Raw genomic sequence first — 20934 nt, 5'->3', positions numbered from 1 at the left:
AAATCAACTTCCGAAAACATGCAGGACACGACTGTCTCCATTGGCAACGAGGAGAACAAACTTTGAGTTGATGGTAACTTTGAGAAGAACAACATGGGAGATGCGGACTTCAGCAAATACGATTTAGCCCGTTTACAGGACGAATTGGCGCAGGAGAGAGAGATGAAGTAAGTACAACGTGTATTGTAAGGGAATGTATTTATAATGAGGAATACCTGAAGAAAATAGGACCTCTGAAACAGAAATGGATGGCCAGTAAAATATATTTTTACCCGATCCTACCTGAACGCTTAAAAAAGTGACCCTCCCCTATACCCAAAATAATAATTTCACAAAATGCAGTCAAGCCATCCGCTCTTCAGTTTCCGCCTGAATATTTAAGCGCAAATACACTACACGGTAATACGTGTTTTTCTGGAAACTGAGTCATATACACAGACGTTTTAAATGTATTTTATTTAACTAGGTAAGTCAGTTAAGAACAAATTCATATTTACAATGACGGCCTACCCCGGCCAAAACCCTAACCCGGTTGTGATACAGCCTGGAATCGAACCAGGGTCTGTAGAGACGCCCCTAGCACTGATATGTAGTGCTTTAGACCACTGCGACACTCGGGAGGCCATATAGAGGCGATAGCTACAAAAATAATTCCAAGCAAACAGTTTGAAGCGACACTTATTCAATTAACCATAATCAAAATCATACCAAATAGTTAATTGCATTTTCACGCCTTATCAAAAATGACTGATTTCACGGGTAGAATGTGGCTGCAGAGACTGGGTTAGCCTAACAGTAGTTATGTTTAGGACATGTTAAATTGTTTACAGTCATGACATACAAACACATGACACACACACACACGGCTTCGCAGCCAGATCTAAGTGAGCGTTATGTGTGTTTTAGTAGATCATTAATCCAGTGTGATGACCGTTGCTTCCCATACAATGCCTATATTATGCCATCTAAAAATATTGGTTAATACAATTGGTTATTCTATATTACAGTGAACTTTTAAGTAGGTAAACATTTTGTCACGTCTGCCACTAGCACATCAATAATCTATTGTCTGTAACATTGCAAAGCATAAGTGTTGTGTATTCGCGCTGACAAATTCAGGACGGAAACTGAGGAGCGGATGTCGGATGTCTTCACCGTGTTTTAGGTTTTGCGACTGTCGGCTCACTAGACTGCAGTGGACAAACTCTATGGGTGAAAAGATATCCATTATAATCAAAACACTGCATGACTCTTATCATCTTATTGAAAAAAAAAATTCATTTTCATAAACGCATTTTATGCAATTCTACTCATTTTACACGATTGGAGACGAGCTTAACCTTTTTTTAACACCACAGCACAACATGACAACGAATGAGCGCACGCTGCAGCACCTGAGATGTTTTGATTTTTATACAGGTTCTTGTTTAAAATTAAAAAAGAGAGAACAGTCTGAAGTTTGGAACAGCGATATAGTTGTTTTATCAAATTGAGCGCAACAGAACCAGTCATTTGGAAAACCATCACTTTCTAATTTATTCTATTACAATCCATCGTATTGATTTTTCCAAAATAGATTTGTTTTCTGTGATGAAGGCATGTGAATATAAGAGAATCTGCTAGGCTAAACTAACACAATAGGCATGCGTCTCACCACATGATCCTCAAAGCAAAGACTAGCCAAACTTTATGTTTCTAAAAGTTCAAAGGCACCGTAGAATGACTGTTTAGTCTAATGAGGTCTTGTTTTGGTTCATTATTATTTGATTCTAAGTATTTAATTAATGTTTTATAAAGTCTAAATGCGAAATGTATAGGCATGTTGTTGATGTCTTGTTGAAGTGTTGTTGAAGTGTTGTTGTTGTGTTGTTGGTGATGTGTTGATGTGTTGTTGTTGATGTGTTGTTGATGTGCTGTTGTTGATGTGTTGTTGAAGTGTTGTTGATGTGTTGTTGATGTGTTGTTGTTGAAGTGTTTTTGTTGATGTGTTGTTGATGTGTTGTTGTTGATGTGTTGATGTGTTGTTGTTGATGTGTTGTTGATGTGCTGTTGTTGATGTGTTGTTGATGTGTTGTTGAAGTGCTGTTGATGTGTTGTTGATGTGTTGTTGTTGATGTGTTGTTGATGTGCTGTTGATGTGTTGTTGAAGTGTTGTTGATGTGTTGTTGTTGATGTGTTGTTGATGTGTTGTTGAAGTGTTGTTGATGTGTTGTTGTTGATGTGTTGTTGTTGATGTGTTGTTGATATGTTGTTGAAGTGTTGTTGAAGTGCTGTTGTTGAAGTGTTGTTGATGTGTTGTTGATGTGTTGTTGATGTGTTGTTGAAGTGTTGTTGATGTGTTGTTGTTGATGTGTTGTTGTTGAAGTGTTATTATTGATGTGTTGTTGAAGTGTTGTTGAAGTGCTGTTGAAGTGCTGTTGTTGAAGTGTTGTTGATGTGTTGTTGATGTGTTGTTGATGTGTTGTTGAAGTGTTGTTGATGTGTTGTTGATGTGTTGTTGATGTGTTGTTGATGTGTTGTTGATGCGTTGTTGAAGTGCTGAGCGCTCCTCCAAGCCTGTAGCATGTCTCAAATGCTTCACAATTTATTTCTTAAATGGTCTTGAAATAATAATAATATAGCCTAAATAATTATGCTGCCTGGCTTTCTCCTGACTGATTTAGAGTTAGTATGTTGTTTAATAGCCTGTTGAAATGTTGAACATCAATTTGATAGTGACAGAATCACACATTACTTCCCAAGCAAAGTCAAGCGCAGCCTCTGAATATCATAGAGACAAACCAAAGATATCCCCATACGCATCGGAGTCACGTCTTTCCCCAGCATTTTACGGCGTGTTTCTAGCGCAAAGCATTGGGGACTAAAGCGTCATTATGGACCACTTGATATAATCAGGTCCATACATTTGTTTTCAACATCTTAAGCTAACATTTTCTTTAGCAAAAGCCACAATACCCTCACAATAACCCCTTAATATACTTTCACATACCCCCTCAATATACCCTCACAATAACCCCTCACAATACCCCCTCAATATACCTTCGCATACCCCTCAATATACCTTCACATACACCCTCAATATACCCTCACAATACCCCCTCAATATACCCTCACATACCCCCTCAATATACCCTCACATACACCCTCAATATACCCTCACAATACCCCCTCAATATACCCTCACATACCCCCTCAATATACCTTCACATACCCCCTTAATTGGAGCCCTGGTTTTATCCTAACACACCGAGCCCTTCGCTGACACTGAGATATTTAAGGGGTGATTGAAGGAATTGTCTGACAAAATCTATGGATAGTAGACTATAATGTTGTCTGTCGAACAGGTAGGACTACCTCTTATTTCTTGAACAGGAAGAAATATGGCTCCAACACAAAGCCCTCTTGTTGTTAGTAGCCTAAAGTGAAATTAAAATGAAGACTGTTTAAATGAATTAGCCTACATTCAGCACCCACGCGCTATCCATTTTTGGCGGCTGCAACTTCATAATAATATAAGTTATGTAAATGACTTAAATATGGCTTATTGTGAGGTCAATAACTCTGATAAATAACTTCATTATGGGCAACGAAACATTGTTTTTATTCAAATCTATTATAGTAATAACAAGCTTACCTCCAGTCCTAGTCTTCTCTGCACTCTTCCTCTAAAGCTGAACAGGACGTCAGTAGGCCTGGTACACGTGTACAGATATAACATTCTTTGGGACGAATACATTTGATTTTCGGGAGAAAGCCTTTGAGTCGCCTGCTGAAGTACCACCGTACACAGCACAGACATTGGTCAGGCAGCACAAACAGGTTTAAATTAGCAAGAGCATGGCAGGGCCGGGCCTCATGATTGGGATAGGCTATCCATTGCAGTGTGTAATGCAGTGTAGCCTAGTTATATACACCATCCCAGCAGCGCAAAAAAATTGGAAAGAAAGTACATTTTCTTACAAATATAACTTTGCCCTGTCAATCAATCAATCAAATGTATTTATAAAGCCCTTTTTACATCAGCTGATGTCACAAAGTGTTGTACAGAAACCCAGCCTAAAACCCCAAACGGCAAGCAATGCAGGTGTAGAAGCACGGTGGCTAGGAAAAAATCCCTAGGAAGGCTGGAACCTAGGAAGAAACCTAGAGAGGAATCAGGCTCTCCGAGCATGCTCTTGGTATATCCTAGGCTTGCAGCCTATAGTATAGGTTATGGATCATTTGATAGCGACCACACAAGGCGCAGCATCGGGCACAAATCAAGATACAATAAAGCAACTAATTCTCAATGACTGAGCAATATGACATTTTATCGATTGTAAATGACATGACCCTCCCCTGGAGTAAAACATCAATAAATACTAAACCCTCCCCATGATTGGAGTTTAAAAAGCATGACCCGCCCCCATTTTCCTCCGGGTCACACTTGGGTAAATTTGGTAGTTATACTATCACCAATCCACATTAAATGCCTCTCTCTCTCTCTCTCTCTCTCTCTCTCTCTCTCTCGTTTTCCTCCTGCCTGTAGAGAGATGCTGCAGGAGTCTGTGTGTGATCTGAGGAGCACCATGACGGAGTTGGAGGAGACACTAAACAGTGTGAACCTTGAGGGTGAGTCTGTATGGTGTGTGTGTGGACAGGGAGGGTGAGTCTGTATGGTGTGTGTGTGGACAGGGAGGGTGAGTCTGTATGGTGTGTGTGGACAGGGAGGGTGAGTCTGTATGGTGTGTGTGTGGACAGGGAGGGTGAGTCTGTATGGTGTGTGTGTGGACAGGGAGGGTGAGTCTGTATGGTGTGTGTGGACAGGGAGGGTGAGTCTGTATGGTGTGTGTGTGGACAGGGAGGGTGAGTCTGTATGGTGTGTGTGTGGACAGGGAGGGTGAGTCTGTATGGTGTGTGTGGACAGGGAGGGTGAGTCTGTATGGTGTGTGTGGGACAGGGAGGGTGAGTCTGTATGGTGTGTGTGTGGACAGGGAGGGTGAGTCTGTATGGTGTGTGTGGACAGGGAGGGTGAGTCTGTATGGTGTGTGTGTGGACAGGGAGGGTGAGTCTGTATGGTGTGTGTGTGGACAGGGAGGGTGAGTCTGTATGGTGTGTGTGTGGACAGGGAGGGTGAGTCTGTATGGTGTGTGTGTGGACAGGGAGGGTGAGTCTGTATGGTGTGTGTGTGGACAGGGAGGGTGAGTCTGTATGGTGTGTGTGGACAGGGAGGGTGAGTCTGTATGGTGTGTGTGGACAGGGAGGGTGAGTCTGTATGGTGTGTGTGTGGACAGGGAGGGTGAGTCTGTATGGTGTGTGTGGACAGGGAGGGTGAGTCTGTATGGTGTGTGTGGACAGGGAGGGTGAGTCTGTATGGTGTGTGTGGACAGGGAGGGTGAGTCTGTATGGTGTGTGTGTGGACAGGGAGGGTGAGTCTGTATGGTGTGTGTGGACAGGGAGGGTGAGTCTGTATGGTGTGTGTGTGGACAGGGAGGGTGAGTCTATATGGTGTGTGTGGACAGGGAGGGTGAGTCTGTATGGTGTGTGTGTGGACAGGGAGGGTGAGTGTGTGGACAGGGAGGGTGAGTCTGTATGGTGTGTGTGTGGACAGGGAGGGTGAGTCTGTATGGTGTGTGTGTGAACCTTGAGGGTGAGTCTGTATGGTGTGTGTGTGGACAGGGAGGGTGAGTCTGTATGGTGTGTGTGTGGACAGGGAGGGTGAGTCTGTATGGTGTGTGTGTGAACCTTGAGGGTGAGTCTGTATGGTGTGTGTGGACAGGGAGGGTGAGTGTGTATGGTGTGTGTGTGGACAGGGAGGGTGAGTGTGTGTGGACAGGGTGGGTGAGTCTGTATGGTGTGTGTGTGGACAGGGAGGGTGAGTGTGTGTGGACAGGGAGGGTGAGTGTGTGTGGACAGGGAGGGTGAGTGTGTGTGGACAGGGAGGGTGAGTCTGTATGGTGTGTGTGTGGACAGGGAGGGTGAGTGTGTGTGGACAGGGAGGGTGAGTCTGTATGGTGTGTGTGTGGACAGGGAGGGTGAGTGTGTGTGGACAGGGAGGGTGAGTGTGTGTGGACAGGGAGGGTGAGTCTGTATGGTGTGTGGACAAGGAGGAATCCCTAATTAGGATCCCCAATTAGCTGCTGCCAAGGCAACGGCTACTCTTCCTGGGGTCCAAACAGGAATCAAAACAAATAATGTCTCTTGTGTTGTACCGATGAGTGTCCGAACCGTGGGCCAATTGCTTGAACAGACAGTTCGGTACCTTTCACCCATCAACACCTCACACAAAGACCAATAGTGATGCACGTCAATCTCTCCTCAACTTTGAGCCAGGAGAGATTGACATGCATACCGCTGGGCAGTAATCCAGGTGAGACAAAACTAGGGCCTTTATGACCTGCCTGGTTGATTTAGAGCAACTCCTTATCATGGACAGACCTCTTCCCATTTCACTAACCATTGAGTCTAAATGTTTTGACCATAACAGCTTGCTATCTAGGGTTTACACCAAGGCGTTTAATCTCCTCAATTTGCTCAATCGCCAAATTATTTCAGTAATAGATCTAGATGAGGTTTAGGGTTGAGTGAGTGATTTGTCCCAGAAATGAAGCTAGATACCCATTCTAGAACTGACTGGAGCTCTATGTTAAACCTATTGCTAGATACCCATTCTAGAACTGACTGGAGCTCTATGTTAAACCTATTGCTAGATACCCATTCTAGAACTGACTGGAGCTCTATGTTAAACCTATTGCTAGATACCCATTCTAGAACTGACTGGAGCTCTATGTTAAACCTATTGCTAGTTACCCATTCTAGAACTGACTGGAGCTCTATGTTAAACCTATTGCTAGATACCCATTCTAGAACTGACTGGAGCTCTATGTTAAACCTATTGTTAGTTACCCATTCTAGAACTGACTGGAGCTCTATGTTAAACCTATTGTTAGTTACCCATTCTAGAACTGACTGGAGCTCTATGTTAAACCTATTGCTAGATACCCATTCTAGAACTGACTGGAGCTCTATGTTAAACCTATTGCTAGTTACCCATTCTAGAACTGACTGGAGCTCTATGTTAAACCTATAGCTAGATACCCATTCTAGGACTGATTGGAGCTCTATGTTAAGGGTGTCAGTTATTTCTATTACTGTTGTAGCCCGACGTGTATATTGCTGAGTCGTTACATAGACACACGCCTATCAGCAATAGTTTATGATCAATAATATCAAAAGCCGCGCTGAAGGTTAACAAAACAGCTCCCACAATTTTCTTATTATCAATTTCTTTCGTTCTTTAAAAGCTAATTTCCTGCAATTCTACACATTTTCAATGTCTTATGTGTGTTCATATGATGTCAGGAGTCGAATCCCGACCGAATCCCCGCCCCTAAAAGTGTTTTGAGTTTTACTATTGACTGGTGGTTAGCAGTGTTGCTATGGCAGCTGAAGCATCGCTCCACGTGAGAAGGTCACGTCCATGTTCAGTGAACTAATGGAATAAACACACAAGCCTGTTCACTTGATTAAATATGATAGAGCAACATATCCCAGTGTGTTACTATAAAACCACATGACATAAATGTAGTGTAATGTGTGTTGAGTGTGGGATGGGATGTGTATATACTGAATGTGTATACTGGGATGTGTATATACTGAATGTGTATACTGGGATGTGTATATACTGCATGTGTATACTGGGATGTGTATATATTGCATGTGTATACTGGGATGTGTATATACTGAATGTGTATACTGGGATGTGTATATACTGCATGTGTATACTGGGATGTGTATATACTGCATGTGTATACTGGGATGTGTATATACTGCATGTGTATACTGGGATGTGTATATACTGGGATGTGTATATACTGCATGTGTATACTGGGATGTGTATATACTGCATGTGTATACTGGGATGTGTATATACTGAATGTGTATACTGGGATGTGTATATACTGCATGTGTACACTGGGATGTGTATATACTGCATGTGTATACTGGGATGTGTTATATACTGCATGTGTATACTGGGATGTGTATAATACTACGGCATGTGTATAACTGGGATGTGTATATAACTGGGATGTGTATATACTGCATGTGTATCTGGGATGTGTATATACTGCATGTGTATACTGGATGTGTATATACTGCCAGTTGTATACTGGGATGTGTATATACTGCATGTGTATACTGGGATGTGTATATACTGCATGTGATACGGGATGTGTATATACTTGCATGTGTATACTGGGATGTGTATATACTGCATGTGTATACTGGGATGTGTATATACTGCATGTGTATACTGGGATGTGTATATATGCATGTGTATACTGGGATGTGTATATACTGCATGTGTATACTGGGATGTGTATATACTGCATGTGTATACTGGGATGTGTATATACTGCATGTGTATACTGGGATGTGTATATACTGCATGTGTATACTGGGATGTGTATATACTGCATGTGTATACTGGGATGTGTATATACTGAATGTGTATACTGGGATGTCTATATACTGCATGTGTATACTGGGATGTGTATATACTGCATGTGTATACTGGGATGTGTATATACTGCATGTGTATACTGGGATGTGTATATACTGCATGTGTATACTGGGATGTGTATATACTGCATGTGTATACTGGGATGTGTATATACTGCATGTGTATACTGGGATGTGTATATACTGGGATGTGTATATACTGCATGTGTATACTGGGATGTGTATATACTGCATGTGTATACTGGGATGTGTATATACTGCATGTGTATACTGGGATGTGTATATACTGCATCCTGCCAGGTAACGAGTGGAAGACCAGGTACGACACGCAGGTAGAGCTGAACGGCCAGCTGGAACGTCAGATCACACTTGTTCACGAAAAGATGGAGGACCTGCAGAGAAACCCCATGGGTAATAGGAAGGACATGTTTAAAACACACACACCCACTAAACACACACGCACACAAGGACTATTCTTTTGTGGATTTTTAGGGTGCTTTTGAGGTGACATGTTTTCTATGTGTCTTTGCAGATCGATTAGCCTCAATACGATCCTATTATGAGGTCCCAGTGGTGAGTTCTTACATATATTGGACTGTATATTTTATGGTATATTATATTATATACTGTATATTAAAGATATTATATTATATACTGTATATTAAAGATATTATATTATATACTGTATATTAAAGATATTATATTATATACTGTATATTAAAGATATTATATTATATACTGTATATTAAAGATATTATATTATATACTGCATATTATAGATATCATATTATATACTGTATATTAAAGATATTATATTATATACTGCATATTATAGATATTATATACTGCATATTATAGATATTATATCTTATACGGTATATTATAGATATTATATACTGCATATTATAGATATTATATTATATACTGTATATTATAGATATTATATTATATACTGCATATTATAGATATTATATACTGTATATTATAGATATTATATACTGCATATTATAGATATTATATTATATACTGTATATTAAAGATATTATATTATATACTGCATATTATAGATATTATATACTGTATATTATAGATATTATATACTGCATATTATAGATATTATATCATATAATGTATATTATAGATATTATATACTGCATATTATAGATATTATATACTGCATATTATAGATATTATATCTTATACGGTATATTATAGATATTATATACTGCACATTATAGATATTATATTATATACTGTATATTATAGATATTATATTATATACTGCATATTATAGATATTTTAAACTGTATATTATAGATATTATATACTGTATATTAAAGATATTATATTATATACTGCATATTATAGATATTATATACTGTATATTATAGATATTATATACTGCATATTAAAGATATTATATTATATACTGTATATTAAAGATATTATATTATATACTGCATATTATAGATATTATATACTGTATATTATAGATATTATATACTGCATATTATAGATATTATATCATATAATGTATATTATAGATATTATATACTGCATATTATAGATATTATATACTGCATATTATAGATATTATATACTGCATATTATAGATATTATATCTTATACGGTATATTATAGATATTATATACTGCATATTATAGATATTATATTATATACTGCATATTATAGATATTATATTATATACTGTATATTATAGATATTATATACTGCATATTATAGATATTATATACTGTATATTATAGATATTATATACTGCATATTATAGATATTATATTATATACTGCATATTATAGATATTATATACAGCATATTATAGATATTATATACTGTATATTATATACTGCATATTATAGATATTATATTAAATACAGAGCATTCGGAAAGTATTCAGACCCCTTCACTTTTCCACATTTTGTTACGTTACAGCCTTATTCTAAAATGTATTCATTAAATAGTTTTCCTCATCAATCTACCTACAATACTCCATAACGACAAAGCAAAAACATGTTTTTAGAAATGTTTGCAAATGTATAAAAAAATTACAAACAGAAATACCTTATTTACTTAAGTATTAAGACCCTTTGCTATGAGACTGGAAATTGAACTCAGGTGCATCCTGTTTCCATTGATCATTCTTGAGATGTTTCTACAACTTGATTGGAGTCCACCTGTGGTAAATTCAATTGATTGGACATCCTGTCTATATAAGGTCCCTCAAACCAAGTCATGAGGTCGAAGGAATTGTCTTTAGAGCTCCGAGACAGGATTGTACTGTATATGTTATATTATATACTGTATATGTTATATACTGTATATGTTATAGATATTATATACTTTATATTGACAGTCAGACAGAGTCACAGAGATGATTAGAGAGAGATGAACACATAACACCAATAGAACACACAGAGAACCAACCAGTGGTGCCAGACCAGACCAGACCATTTTTTTACATTTACGTTTTAGTCATTTAGCAGACGCTCTTATCCAGAGCGACTTACAGTAGTGAATACATTTCATACATTTTTTTCTCCGTACTGGTCCCCCGTGGGAATCGAACCCACAACCCTGGCGTTGCAAACACCATGCTGGCATTGCAAACACCACGCTCTACCAACTGAGCCACAGGGAAGGCCAAGACCAGATCAGGCCAGACCAGACCAGATCAGGCCAGACCAGATCAGACCAGATCAGGCCAGACCAGATCAGATCAGGCCAGACCAGACCAGATCAGACCAGATCAGGCCAGACCAGACCAGATCAGACTAAACCAGGCCAGACCAGACCAGACCAGGCCAGACCAGGTCAGGCCAGACCAGACCAGACCAGGCCAGGCCAGACCAGACCAGATCAGACCAGATCAGACCAGCTGCCACTTTAAATGACTGTGCTGATGTAGACAGAATAAACCTGACTTTAATCACAGCTCAGTAATCACTGGATCACACACTAAACCAGAGAACACACTCCTTACTGTTTATTGGTGTGTGTGTGTGTGTGTGTGTGTGTGTGTGTGTCTGAGCATGCCTGGCAGATGGTAATTAGTATATCTGGGGAGGGTGAATGTGATTTGCATGAGTGTCAGGGAAAGAGAAAAGGAGAGAGAGACAGAAGAGGGGGGGAGGAGAGAGAGAGAGAGAGAGGAGATACAGAGAGAGAGAGAGGAGATACAGGCCGAGAGACAGAGAGAGAGAGAGAGAGGGGAGATACAGGCCTAAAGAGATAGAGAGAGAAAGAAAGAGAGAGGAGATACAGGCCTAGGGAGAGAGAGAGAGAGAAAGCGAGTGTGACAAGAATGTAAAGAGCTACAGAGTTATCGAGTAGAGAGAGAATAACAACTTTCCTTTCAAAACGAATAGTCTCAATAGTCTCAATAGTTGATCACTCATGCTGCCAAACATACCCTCGTAAAACGGACCATACTACCGATCCTCGACTTCGGCGATGTCATTTACAAAATAGCCTCCAATACCCTACTCAATATACTGGATGCAGTCTATCACAGTGCCATCCGTTTTGTCACCAAAGCCCCATATACAACCCACCACTGCGACCTGTACACTCTCGATGGCTGGCCCTCGCTTCATACTCGTCGCCAAACCCACTGGCTCCAGGTCATCTACAAGACCCTGCTAGGTAAAGTCCCCCCTTATCTCAGCTCGCTGGTCACCATAGCAGCACCCACCTGTAGCACGCGCTCCAGCAGGTATATCTCACTGGTCACCCCCAAAGCCAATTCCTCCTTTGGCCGCCTCTCCTTCCAGTTCTCTGCTGCCAATGACTGGAACAGACTACAAAAAACTCTGAAACTGGGAACACTTATCTCCCTCACTAGCTTTAAGCACCAGCTGTCAGAGCAGCTCACAGATTACTGCACCTGTACATAGCCCATCTATAATTTAGCCCAAACAACTACCTCTTCCCCTACTGTATATATTTATTTATTTATTTTGCTCCTTTGCACCCCATTATTTCTATTTCTACTTTGCACTTTCTTCCACTGCAAATCTACCATTCCAGTGTTTTACTTGCTATATTGTATTTACTTTGCCACCATGGCCTTTGTGCCTTTACCTCCCTTATCTCACCTCATTTGCTCACATTGTATATATACTTATTTTTGTACTGTATTATTGACTGTATGTTTGTTTTACTCCATGTGTAACTCTGTGTTGTTGTATGTTGTCGAACTGCTTTGCTTTATCTTGGCCAGGTCGCAATTGTAAATGAGAACTTGTTCTCAACTGGCCTACCTGGTTAAATAAAGGACTTGTTCTCAACTGGCCTACCTGGTTAAATAAAGGACTTGTTCTCAACTTGCCTACCTGGTTAAATAAAGGACTTGTTCTCAACTTGCCTACCTGGTTAAATAAAGGTGAACTAAATAAAATAAAAAGATGGAGAGGGTTATACATTCTACCTTCTCTAGTCAGAATAACAGTCGTTTGTTGTCCTCCAGCCATTTAAAAAAATACAAAAATAACGATATGCCAAGTATAAATACAGTAAAGTACACACACTAAATACTTTCAAGTATAAATACAGTAAAGTACACACACTAAATACTTTCAAGTATAAATACAGTAAAGTATACACACTAAATACATTCAAGTATAAATACAGTAAAGTACACACACTAAATACTTTCAAGTATAAATACAGTAAAGTACACACACTAAATACATTCAAGTATAAATACAGTAAAGTACACACACTAAATACTTTCAAGTATAAATACAGTAAAGTACACACACTAAATACATTCAAGTATAAATACAGTAAAGTACACACACTAAATACATTCAAGTATAAATACAGTAAAGTACACACACTAAATACTTTCAAGTATAAATACAGTAAAGTACACACACTAAATACATTCAAGTATAAATACAGTAAAGTACACACACTAAATACATTCAAGTATAAATACAGTAAAGTACACACACTAAATACATTCAAGTATAAATACAGTAAAGTACACACACTAAATACATTCAAGTATAAATACAGTAAAGTACACACACTAAATACATTCAAGTATAAATACAGTAAAGTACACAAACTAAATACATTCAAGTATAAATACAGTAAAGTACACACACTAAATACTTTCAAGTATAAATACAGTAAAGTACACACACTAAATACATTCAAGTATAAATACAGTAAAGTACACACACTAAATACTTTAAAGTGGCACTCCGGTCTCCTTTTCACCTCATTTAACAACTTATTTCCTTAACATAAGGCACATCTCAATAGTTGATTTAGGTAAGTCATGACATAGAGCAAGTGTGTGTCTTTTGATTAAAAGAACGATTTCCCTAATAGTCCTGTTTCCATGGACACATCTGAAATCAGGCTACTGATGGGACTCTGATAAATGCAGAAAATTACCAATCAATATAAACCTTCTACCACTTCGACCATGTTATTTTTGGGAAGCATATTTGATTCTGAGTTCGGACATAAAAAGTGTGTATGTGACAATTACTATGAAGTTTGTATGTGACAATTACTTCTAAGAGGCATATTCAATTGCTCCGAACTCACTTCACTTGCGCTAAAGAGGGAGGCTCGCTCGGTTTGTGCTAACACAAATGACATACACCGCCGACACCGATTTAAAGGTGTTTACATGTCTTAATAATTCGAAAGATTACTCAGAAAACCAGGGGTTTTAATCGGGGAACGCTCACTGAATGGCCTACTCCTTGAAGTTTGCAGCTGTGTGTAAAAACACTATTTTGCTCAAAACATGTTTTTTTACCCTTTTATTGTGTGTACTTTACTGTATTTATCATTGGGATATCGCTTTTCAACAGGAAAAGTAAAAAAAATGGTTGGAGGATGTCTTTCAGTAGGATCAGACCATTATGGCTGCGCTGTGTTCTCTAGTCTAGTGGTGCGATGCTAGCTAGCCTCACTGACCTCTTTCTGTTCTCTAGTCTAGTGGTGCGATGCTAGCTAGCCTCACTGCCCTCTTTCTGTTCTCTAGTCTAGTGGTGCGATGCTAGCTAGCCTCACTGACCTCTTTCTGTTCTCTAGTCTAGTGGTGCGATGCTAGCTAGCCTCACTGACCTCTTTCTGTTCTCTAGTCTAGTGGTGCGATGCTAGCTAGCCTCACTGACCTCTTTCTGTTCTCTAGTCTAGTGGTGCGATGCTAGCTAGCCTCACTGATCTCTTTCTGTTCTCTAGTCTAGTGGTGCGATGCTAGCTAGCCTCACTGACCTCTTTCTGTTCTCTAGTCTAGTGGTGCGATGCTAGCTAGCCTCACTGACCTCTTTCTGTTCTCTAGTCTAGCGACATCTAGTGGATGTAACTGATATATCTGATGTATCTGACGTTACTGACGTAACTGACGTATCTGACGTTACTGACATAACTGACGTTACTGACGTATCTGACGTTACTGACATATCTGACGTTACTGTCATATCTGACGTTACTGACGTTACTGACGTTACTGATGTATCTGACGTTACTGACGTATCTGACGTTACTGATGTTACTGACGTTACTGACATATCTGACGTTACTGATGTATCTGACGTTGCTGACGTTGCTGACGTTACTGATGTATCTGACGTTACTGATGTATCTGACGTTACTGACGTTACTGACGTTACTGACATATCTGACGTTACTGATGTATCTGACGTTACTGACGTATCTGACGTTACTGATGTTACTGACGTTACTGACGTATCTGACGTTACTGATGTATCTGACGTATCTGACGTTACTGACGTTACTGACGTATCTGACGTTACTGACGTTACTGACGTATCTGACGTTACTGACATATCTGATGTTACTGACGTATCTGACGTTACTGACGTTACTGATGTATCTGACGTTACTGATGTTACTGATGTATCTGACGTATCTGACGTTACTGATGTATCTGACGTATCTGACGTTACTGCGAAGAACAGACATTTGTTTGTCTTCTGCTGTCATTACTCGACATGTCAATCATGACTCTGTCTCTGTTTGTTGACTATACCAGGAGTTAACCTGGACAGGGAAACCTCTGGGCCCTGTACCTGACTAGACCAGGAGTTAACCTGGACAGGGAAACCTCTGGGCCCTGTAGTTGTAGTTCTAGCTTAAAACTGGGCCCTGTAGTTGTTCCTGGTCAGGTGGTCATGGTGTGTCTGACTCTATTTCCCAGGATGCACTGAGGCAGAGGCTGAAAATCCTGACCAATGAGAAGGCAGCGCTGCAGGGTCAGCTGTTAGACTGCAGACTGAAGATTGAACAGGAGGGGAAGGTCTATTTGTCACTGTCTCTCTCTGTTTCTCTCTCTGTTTCTCTCTCTCTCTTTGCCTTCCTCTCTCTCTCTCTCTCTCTCTCTCTCTCTCTCTCGGACTGTTTATCCATTTGTTTATTTGTTTATTGTTTTGTCCGATCAGATTACGGTGTGTCACGTTTATGAGAATAAGGCTAAAATCGGCCAGTATTAGCGCCTACTAATCTATAATCCCGTTCTGTTTTTCATTAATACAGCCACATAGCACACTGAACATCCCATGTGACGTTTCATGCTCGGTAATCGTGAGACAGAACAACATGCCCTCGTGAATAACATCCCCCGACGTGGAGCAAACAAAAGTAAACGCATCTCATCCCTCACAGCTAACCTCCACTTGGAGAGCATAAACAGCCCCCACAGCTAACCTCCACTTGGAGAGCATAAACAGCCCCCACAGCTAACCTCCATTTGGAGAGCATAAACAGCCCCCACAGCTAACCTCCACTTGGAGAGCATAAACAGCCCCCACAGCTAACCTCCATTTGGAGAGCATAAACAGCCCCCACAGCTAACCTCCATTTGGAGAGCATAAACAGCCCCCACAGCTAACCTCCACTTGGAGAGCATAAACAGCCCCCACAGCTAACCTCCACTTGGAGAGCATAAACAGCCCCCACAGCTAACCTCCACTTGGAGAGCATAAACAGCCCTTACAGCTAACCTCCATTTGGAGAGCATAAACAGCCCCCACAGCTAACCTCCATTTGGAGAGCATAAACAGCCCCCACAGCTAACCTCCATTTGGAGAGCATAAACAGCCCCCACAGCTAACCTCCACTTGGAGAGCATAAACAGCCCCCACAGCTAACCTCCATTTGGAGAGCATAAACAGCCCCCACAGCTAACCTCCATTTGGAGAGCATAAACAGCCCCCACAGCTAACCTCCACTTGGAGAGCATAAACAGCCCCCACAGCTAACCTCCACTTGGAGAGCATAAACAGCCCCCACAGCTAATCTCCATTTGGAGAGCATAAACAGCCCCCACAGCTAACCTCCATTTGGAGAGCATAAACAGCCCCCACAGCTAACCTCCATTTGGAGAGCATAAACAGCCCTCACAGCTAACCTCCACTTGGAGAGCATAAACAGCCCCCACAGCTAACCTCCATTTGGAGAGCATAAACAGCCCCCACAGCTAACCTCCACTTGGAGAGCATAAACAGCCCCCACAGCTAACCTCCACTTGGAGAGCATAAACAGCCCCCACAGCTAACCTCCACTTGGAGAGCATAAACTGGGGAGTTTTTGAGTCGTTCAGTCAGAGTTTCCACTTGATTGCTAACAATAGCATCAATTCTTAGTTTCACAGTGTTATCTGACAAAGGTATTGATGTGAGTTTCTGTGCCTCTACCTCCCAACACATTGTTTTCACCATATCAACTGCGGCCGGTAATATCAGTCTCTGCTAGTGTGTGGTTCCATAGCGTAGAGAGCCTAGCCATTCATTGTGGGAATGATTCAAGTGCGACAGTTAAGTGAGGCCTTTTCCCAAGATCTAAGTGTGCTCACTGGTTAAATTTGATCTTTTAGATTTTAATTATTTTCATTTAGACTTTTAAGGTCAACCACATTTTATATATATATATATATATATATATATAAATATAAAAAATATATAAAATCAAGCGACCTCACATGGGGTTGCGACCCATTGTTTGGGAACCACTGCTTTATGGTGTAGATACCTAAACCCTCTAATCTGAAAGGCCTGTTGGTGTAGATATCTAGACCCTCTAATCTGAAAGGCCTGTTGGTGTAGATATCTAGACCCTCTAATCTGAAAGGCCTGTTGGTGTAGATACCTAAACCCTCTAATCTGAAAGACCTGTTGGTATAGATACCTAAACCCTCTAATCTGAAAGACCTGTTGGTGTAGATATCTAGACCCTCTAATCTGAAAGGCCTGTTGGTGTAGATATCTAGACCCTCTAATCTGAAAGGCCTGTTGGTGTAGATACCTAAACCCTCTAATCTGAAAGACCTGTTGGTGTAGATATCTAGACCCTCTAATCTGAAAGACCTGTTGGTGTAGATATCTAGACCCTCTAATCTGAAAGGCCTGTTGGTGTAGATATCTAGACCCTCTAATCTGAAAGGCCTGTTGGTATAGATACCTAGACCCTCTAATCTGACAGACCTGTTGGTGTAGATATCTAGACCCTCTAATCTGAAAGGCCTGTTGGTGTAGATATCTAGACCCTCTAATCTGAAAGGCCTGTTGGTGTAGATATCTAGACCCTCTAATCTGAAAGGCCTGTTGGTGTAGATACCTAAACCCTCTAATCTGAAAGACCTGTTGGTGTAGATATCTAGACCCTCTAATCTGAAAGGCCTGTTGGTGTAGATACCTAAAGCCTCTAATCTGAAAGGCCTGTTGGTGTAGATATCTAGACCCTCTAATCTGAAAGGCCTGTTGGTGTAGATATCTAGACCCTCTAATCTGAAAGGCCTGTTGGTGTAGATACCTAAACCCTCTAATCTGAAAGGCCTGTTGGTGTAGATACCTAAACCCTCTAATCTGAAAGGCCTGTTGGTGTAGATATCTAGCCCTCTAATCTGAAAGACCTGTTGGTGTAGATATCTAGACCCTCTAATCTGAAAGACCTGTTGGTGTAGATATCTAGACCCTCTAATCTGAAAGACCTGTTGGTGTAGATATCTAGACCCTCTAATCTGAAAGACCTGTTGGTGTAGATATCTAGACCCTCTAATCTGAAAGACCTGTTGGTGTAGATATCTAGACCCTCTAATCTGAAAGGCCTGTTGGTGTAGATATCTAGACCCTCTAATCTGAAAGACCTGTTGGTGTAGATATCTAGCCCTCTAATCTGACAGACCTGTTGGTGTAGATATCTAGACCCTCTAATCTGAAAGGCCTGTTGGTGTAGATATCTAGACCCTCTAATCTGAAAGACCTGTTGGTGTAGATATCTAGACCCTCTAATCTGAAAGGCCTGTTGGTGTAGATATCTTGACCCTCTAATCTGAAAGGCCTGTTGGTGTAGATATCTAGACCCTCTAATCTGAAAGGCCTGTTGGTGTAGATATCTAGACCCTCTAATCTGAAAGGCCTGTTGGTGTAGATATCTAGACCCTCTAATCTGAAAGACCTGTTGGTGTAGATATCTAGACCCTCTAATCTGAAAGGCCTGTTGGTGTAGATATCTAGACCCTCTAATCTGAAAGGCCTGTTGGTGTAGATATCTAGACCCTCTAATCTGAAAGGCCTGTTGGTGTAGATACCTAAACCCTCTAATCTGAAAGGCCTGTTGGTGTAGATATCTAGACCCTCTAATCTGAAAGGCCTGTTGGTGTAGATATCTAGACCCTCTAATCTGAAAGGCCTGTTGGTGTAGATATCTAGACCCTCTAATCTGAAAGGCCTGTTGGTGTAGATATCTAGACCCTCTAATCTGAAAGACCTGTTGGTGTAGATATCTAGCCCTCTAATCTGACAGACCTGTTGGTGTAGATATCTAGACCCTCTAATCTGAAAGGCCTGTTGGTGTAGATATCTAGACCCTCTAATCTGAAAGACCTGTTGGTGTAGATATCTAGACCCTCTAATCTGAAAGGCCTGTTGGTGTAGATATCTAGACCCTCTAATCTGAAAGGCCTGTTGGTGTAGATATCTAGACCCTCTAATCTGAAAGGCCTGTTGGTGTAGATACCTAAACCCTCTAATCTGAAAGACCTGTTGGTATAGATATCTAGACCCTCTAATCTGAAAGACCTGTTGGTGTAGATATCTAGACCCTCTAATCTGAAAGACCTGTTGGTGTAGATATCTAGCCCTCTAATCTGACAGACCTGTTGGTGTAGATATCTAGACCCTCTAATCTGAAAGGCCTGTTGGTGTAGATATCTAGACCCTCTAATCTGAAAGGCCTGTTGGTGTAGATATCTAGACCCTCTAATCTGAAAGACCTGTTGGTGTAGATATCTAGACCCTCTAATCTGAAAGGCCTGTTGGTGTAGATACCTAAACCCTCTAATCTGAAAGACCTGTTGGTGTAGATATCTAGACCCTCTAATCTGAAAGGCCTGTTGGTGTAGATACCTAAAGCCTCTAATCTGAAAGGCCTGTTGGTGTAGATATCTAGACCCTCTAATCTGAAAGGCCTGTTGGTGTAGATATCTAGACCCTCTAATCTGAAAGGCCTGTTGGTGTAGATACCTAAACCCTCTAATCTGAAAGGCCTGTTGGTGTAGATACCTAAACCCTCTAATCTGAAAGGCCTGTTGGTGTAGATATCTAGACCCTCTAATCTGAAAGACCTGTTGGTGTAGATATCTAGACCCTCTAATCTGAAAGACCTGTTGGTGTAGATATCTAGACCCTTTAATCTGAAAGACCTGTTGGTGTAGATATCTAGACCCTCTAATCTGAAAGGCCTGTTGGTGTAGATATCTAGACCCTCTAATCTGAAAGACCTGTTGGTGTAGATATCTAGCCCTCTAATCTGACAGACCTGTTGGTGTAGATATCTAGCCCTCTAATCTGAAAGGCCTGTTGGTGTAGATATCTAGACCCTCTAATCTGAAAGACCTGTTGGTGTAGATATCTAGACCCTCTAATCTGAAAGGCCTGTTGGTGTAGATATCTTGACCCTCTAATCTGAAAGGCCTGTTGGTGTAGATATCTAGACCCTCTAATCTGAAAGGCCTGTTGGTGTAGATACCTAAACCCTCTAATCTGAAAGGCCTGTTGGTGTAGATATCTAGACCCTCTAATCTGAAAGGCCTGTTGGTGTAGATATCTAGACCCTCTAATCTGAAAGACCTGTTGGTGTAGATACCTAGACCCTCTAATCTGAAAGGCCTGTTGGTGTAGATATCTAGACCCTCTAATCTGAAAGGCCTGTTGGTGTAGATATCTAGACCCTCTAATCTGAAAGACCTGTTGGTGTAGATATCTAGCCCTCTAATCTGACAGACCTGTTGGTGTAGATATCTAGACCCTCTAATCTGAAAGGCCTGTTGGTGTAGATATCTAGACCCTCTAATCTGAAAGACCTGTTGGTGTAGATATCTAGACCCTCTAATCTGAAAGGCCTGTTGGTGTAGATATCTAGACCCTCTAA

General features: G+C 40.6%; 1 protein-coding gene across 1 annotated transcript in view; it reads left to right on the top strand.

The window, feature by feature from the left end:
* The first annotated feature begins 26 nt into the window (after nucleotides 1-26).
* ccdc169 (coiled-coil domain containing 169) overlaps nucleotides 27-20934 on the top strand; it is a 24470-nt gene continuing 3562 nt past the window's right edge. The window contains exons 1-5 of the mRNA XM_029770311.1: nucleotides 27-167; nucleotides 4529-4611; nucleotides 8803-8913; nucleotides 9035-9075; nucleotides 15707-15805. Of these exons, the coding sequence (XP_029626171.1) occupies nucleotides 94-167; nucleotides 4529-4611; nucleotides 8803-8913; nucleotides 9035-9075; nucleotides 15707-15805 (408 nt within the window). The 5' untranslated portion in view covers nucleotides 27-93. The remainder of the gene's footprint in view (nucleotides 168-4528; nucleotides 4612-8802; nucleotides 8914-9034; nucleotides 9076-15706; nucleotides 15806-20934) is intronic.

The sequence above is a fragment of the Salmo trutta genome, chromosome 12 (assembly GCF_901001165.1).
Source record: "Salmo trutta chromosome 12, fSalTru1.1, whole genome shotgun sequence".
Taxonomy (NCBI): domain Eukaryota; kingdom Metazoa; phylum Chordata; class Actinopteri; order Salmoniformes; family Salmonidae; genus Salmo; species Salmo trutta.
Note: the sequence above shows the minus strand (reverse complement) of the source record. Positions and strands in the feature narration are given on the sequence as shown.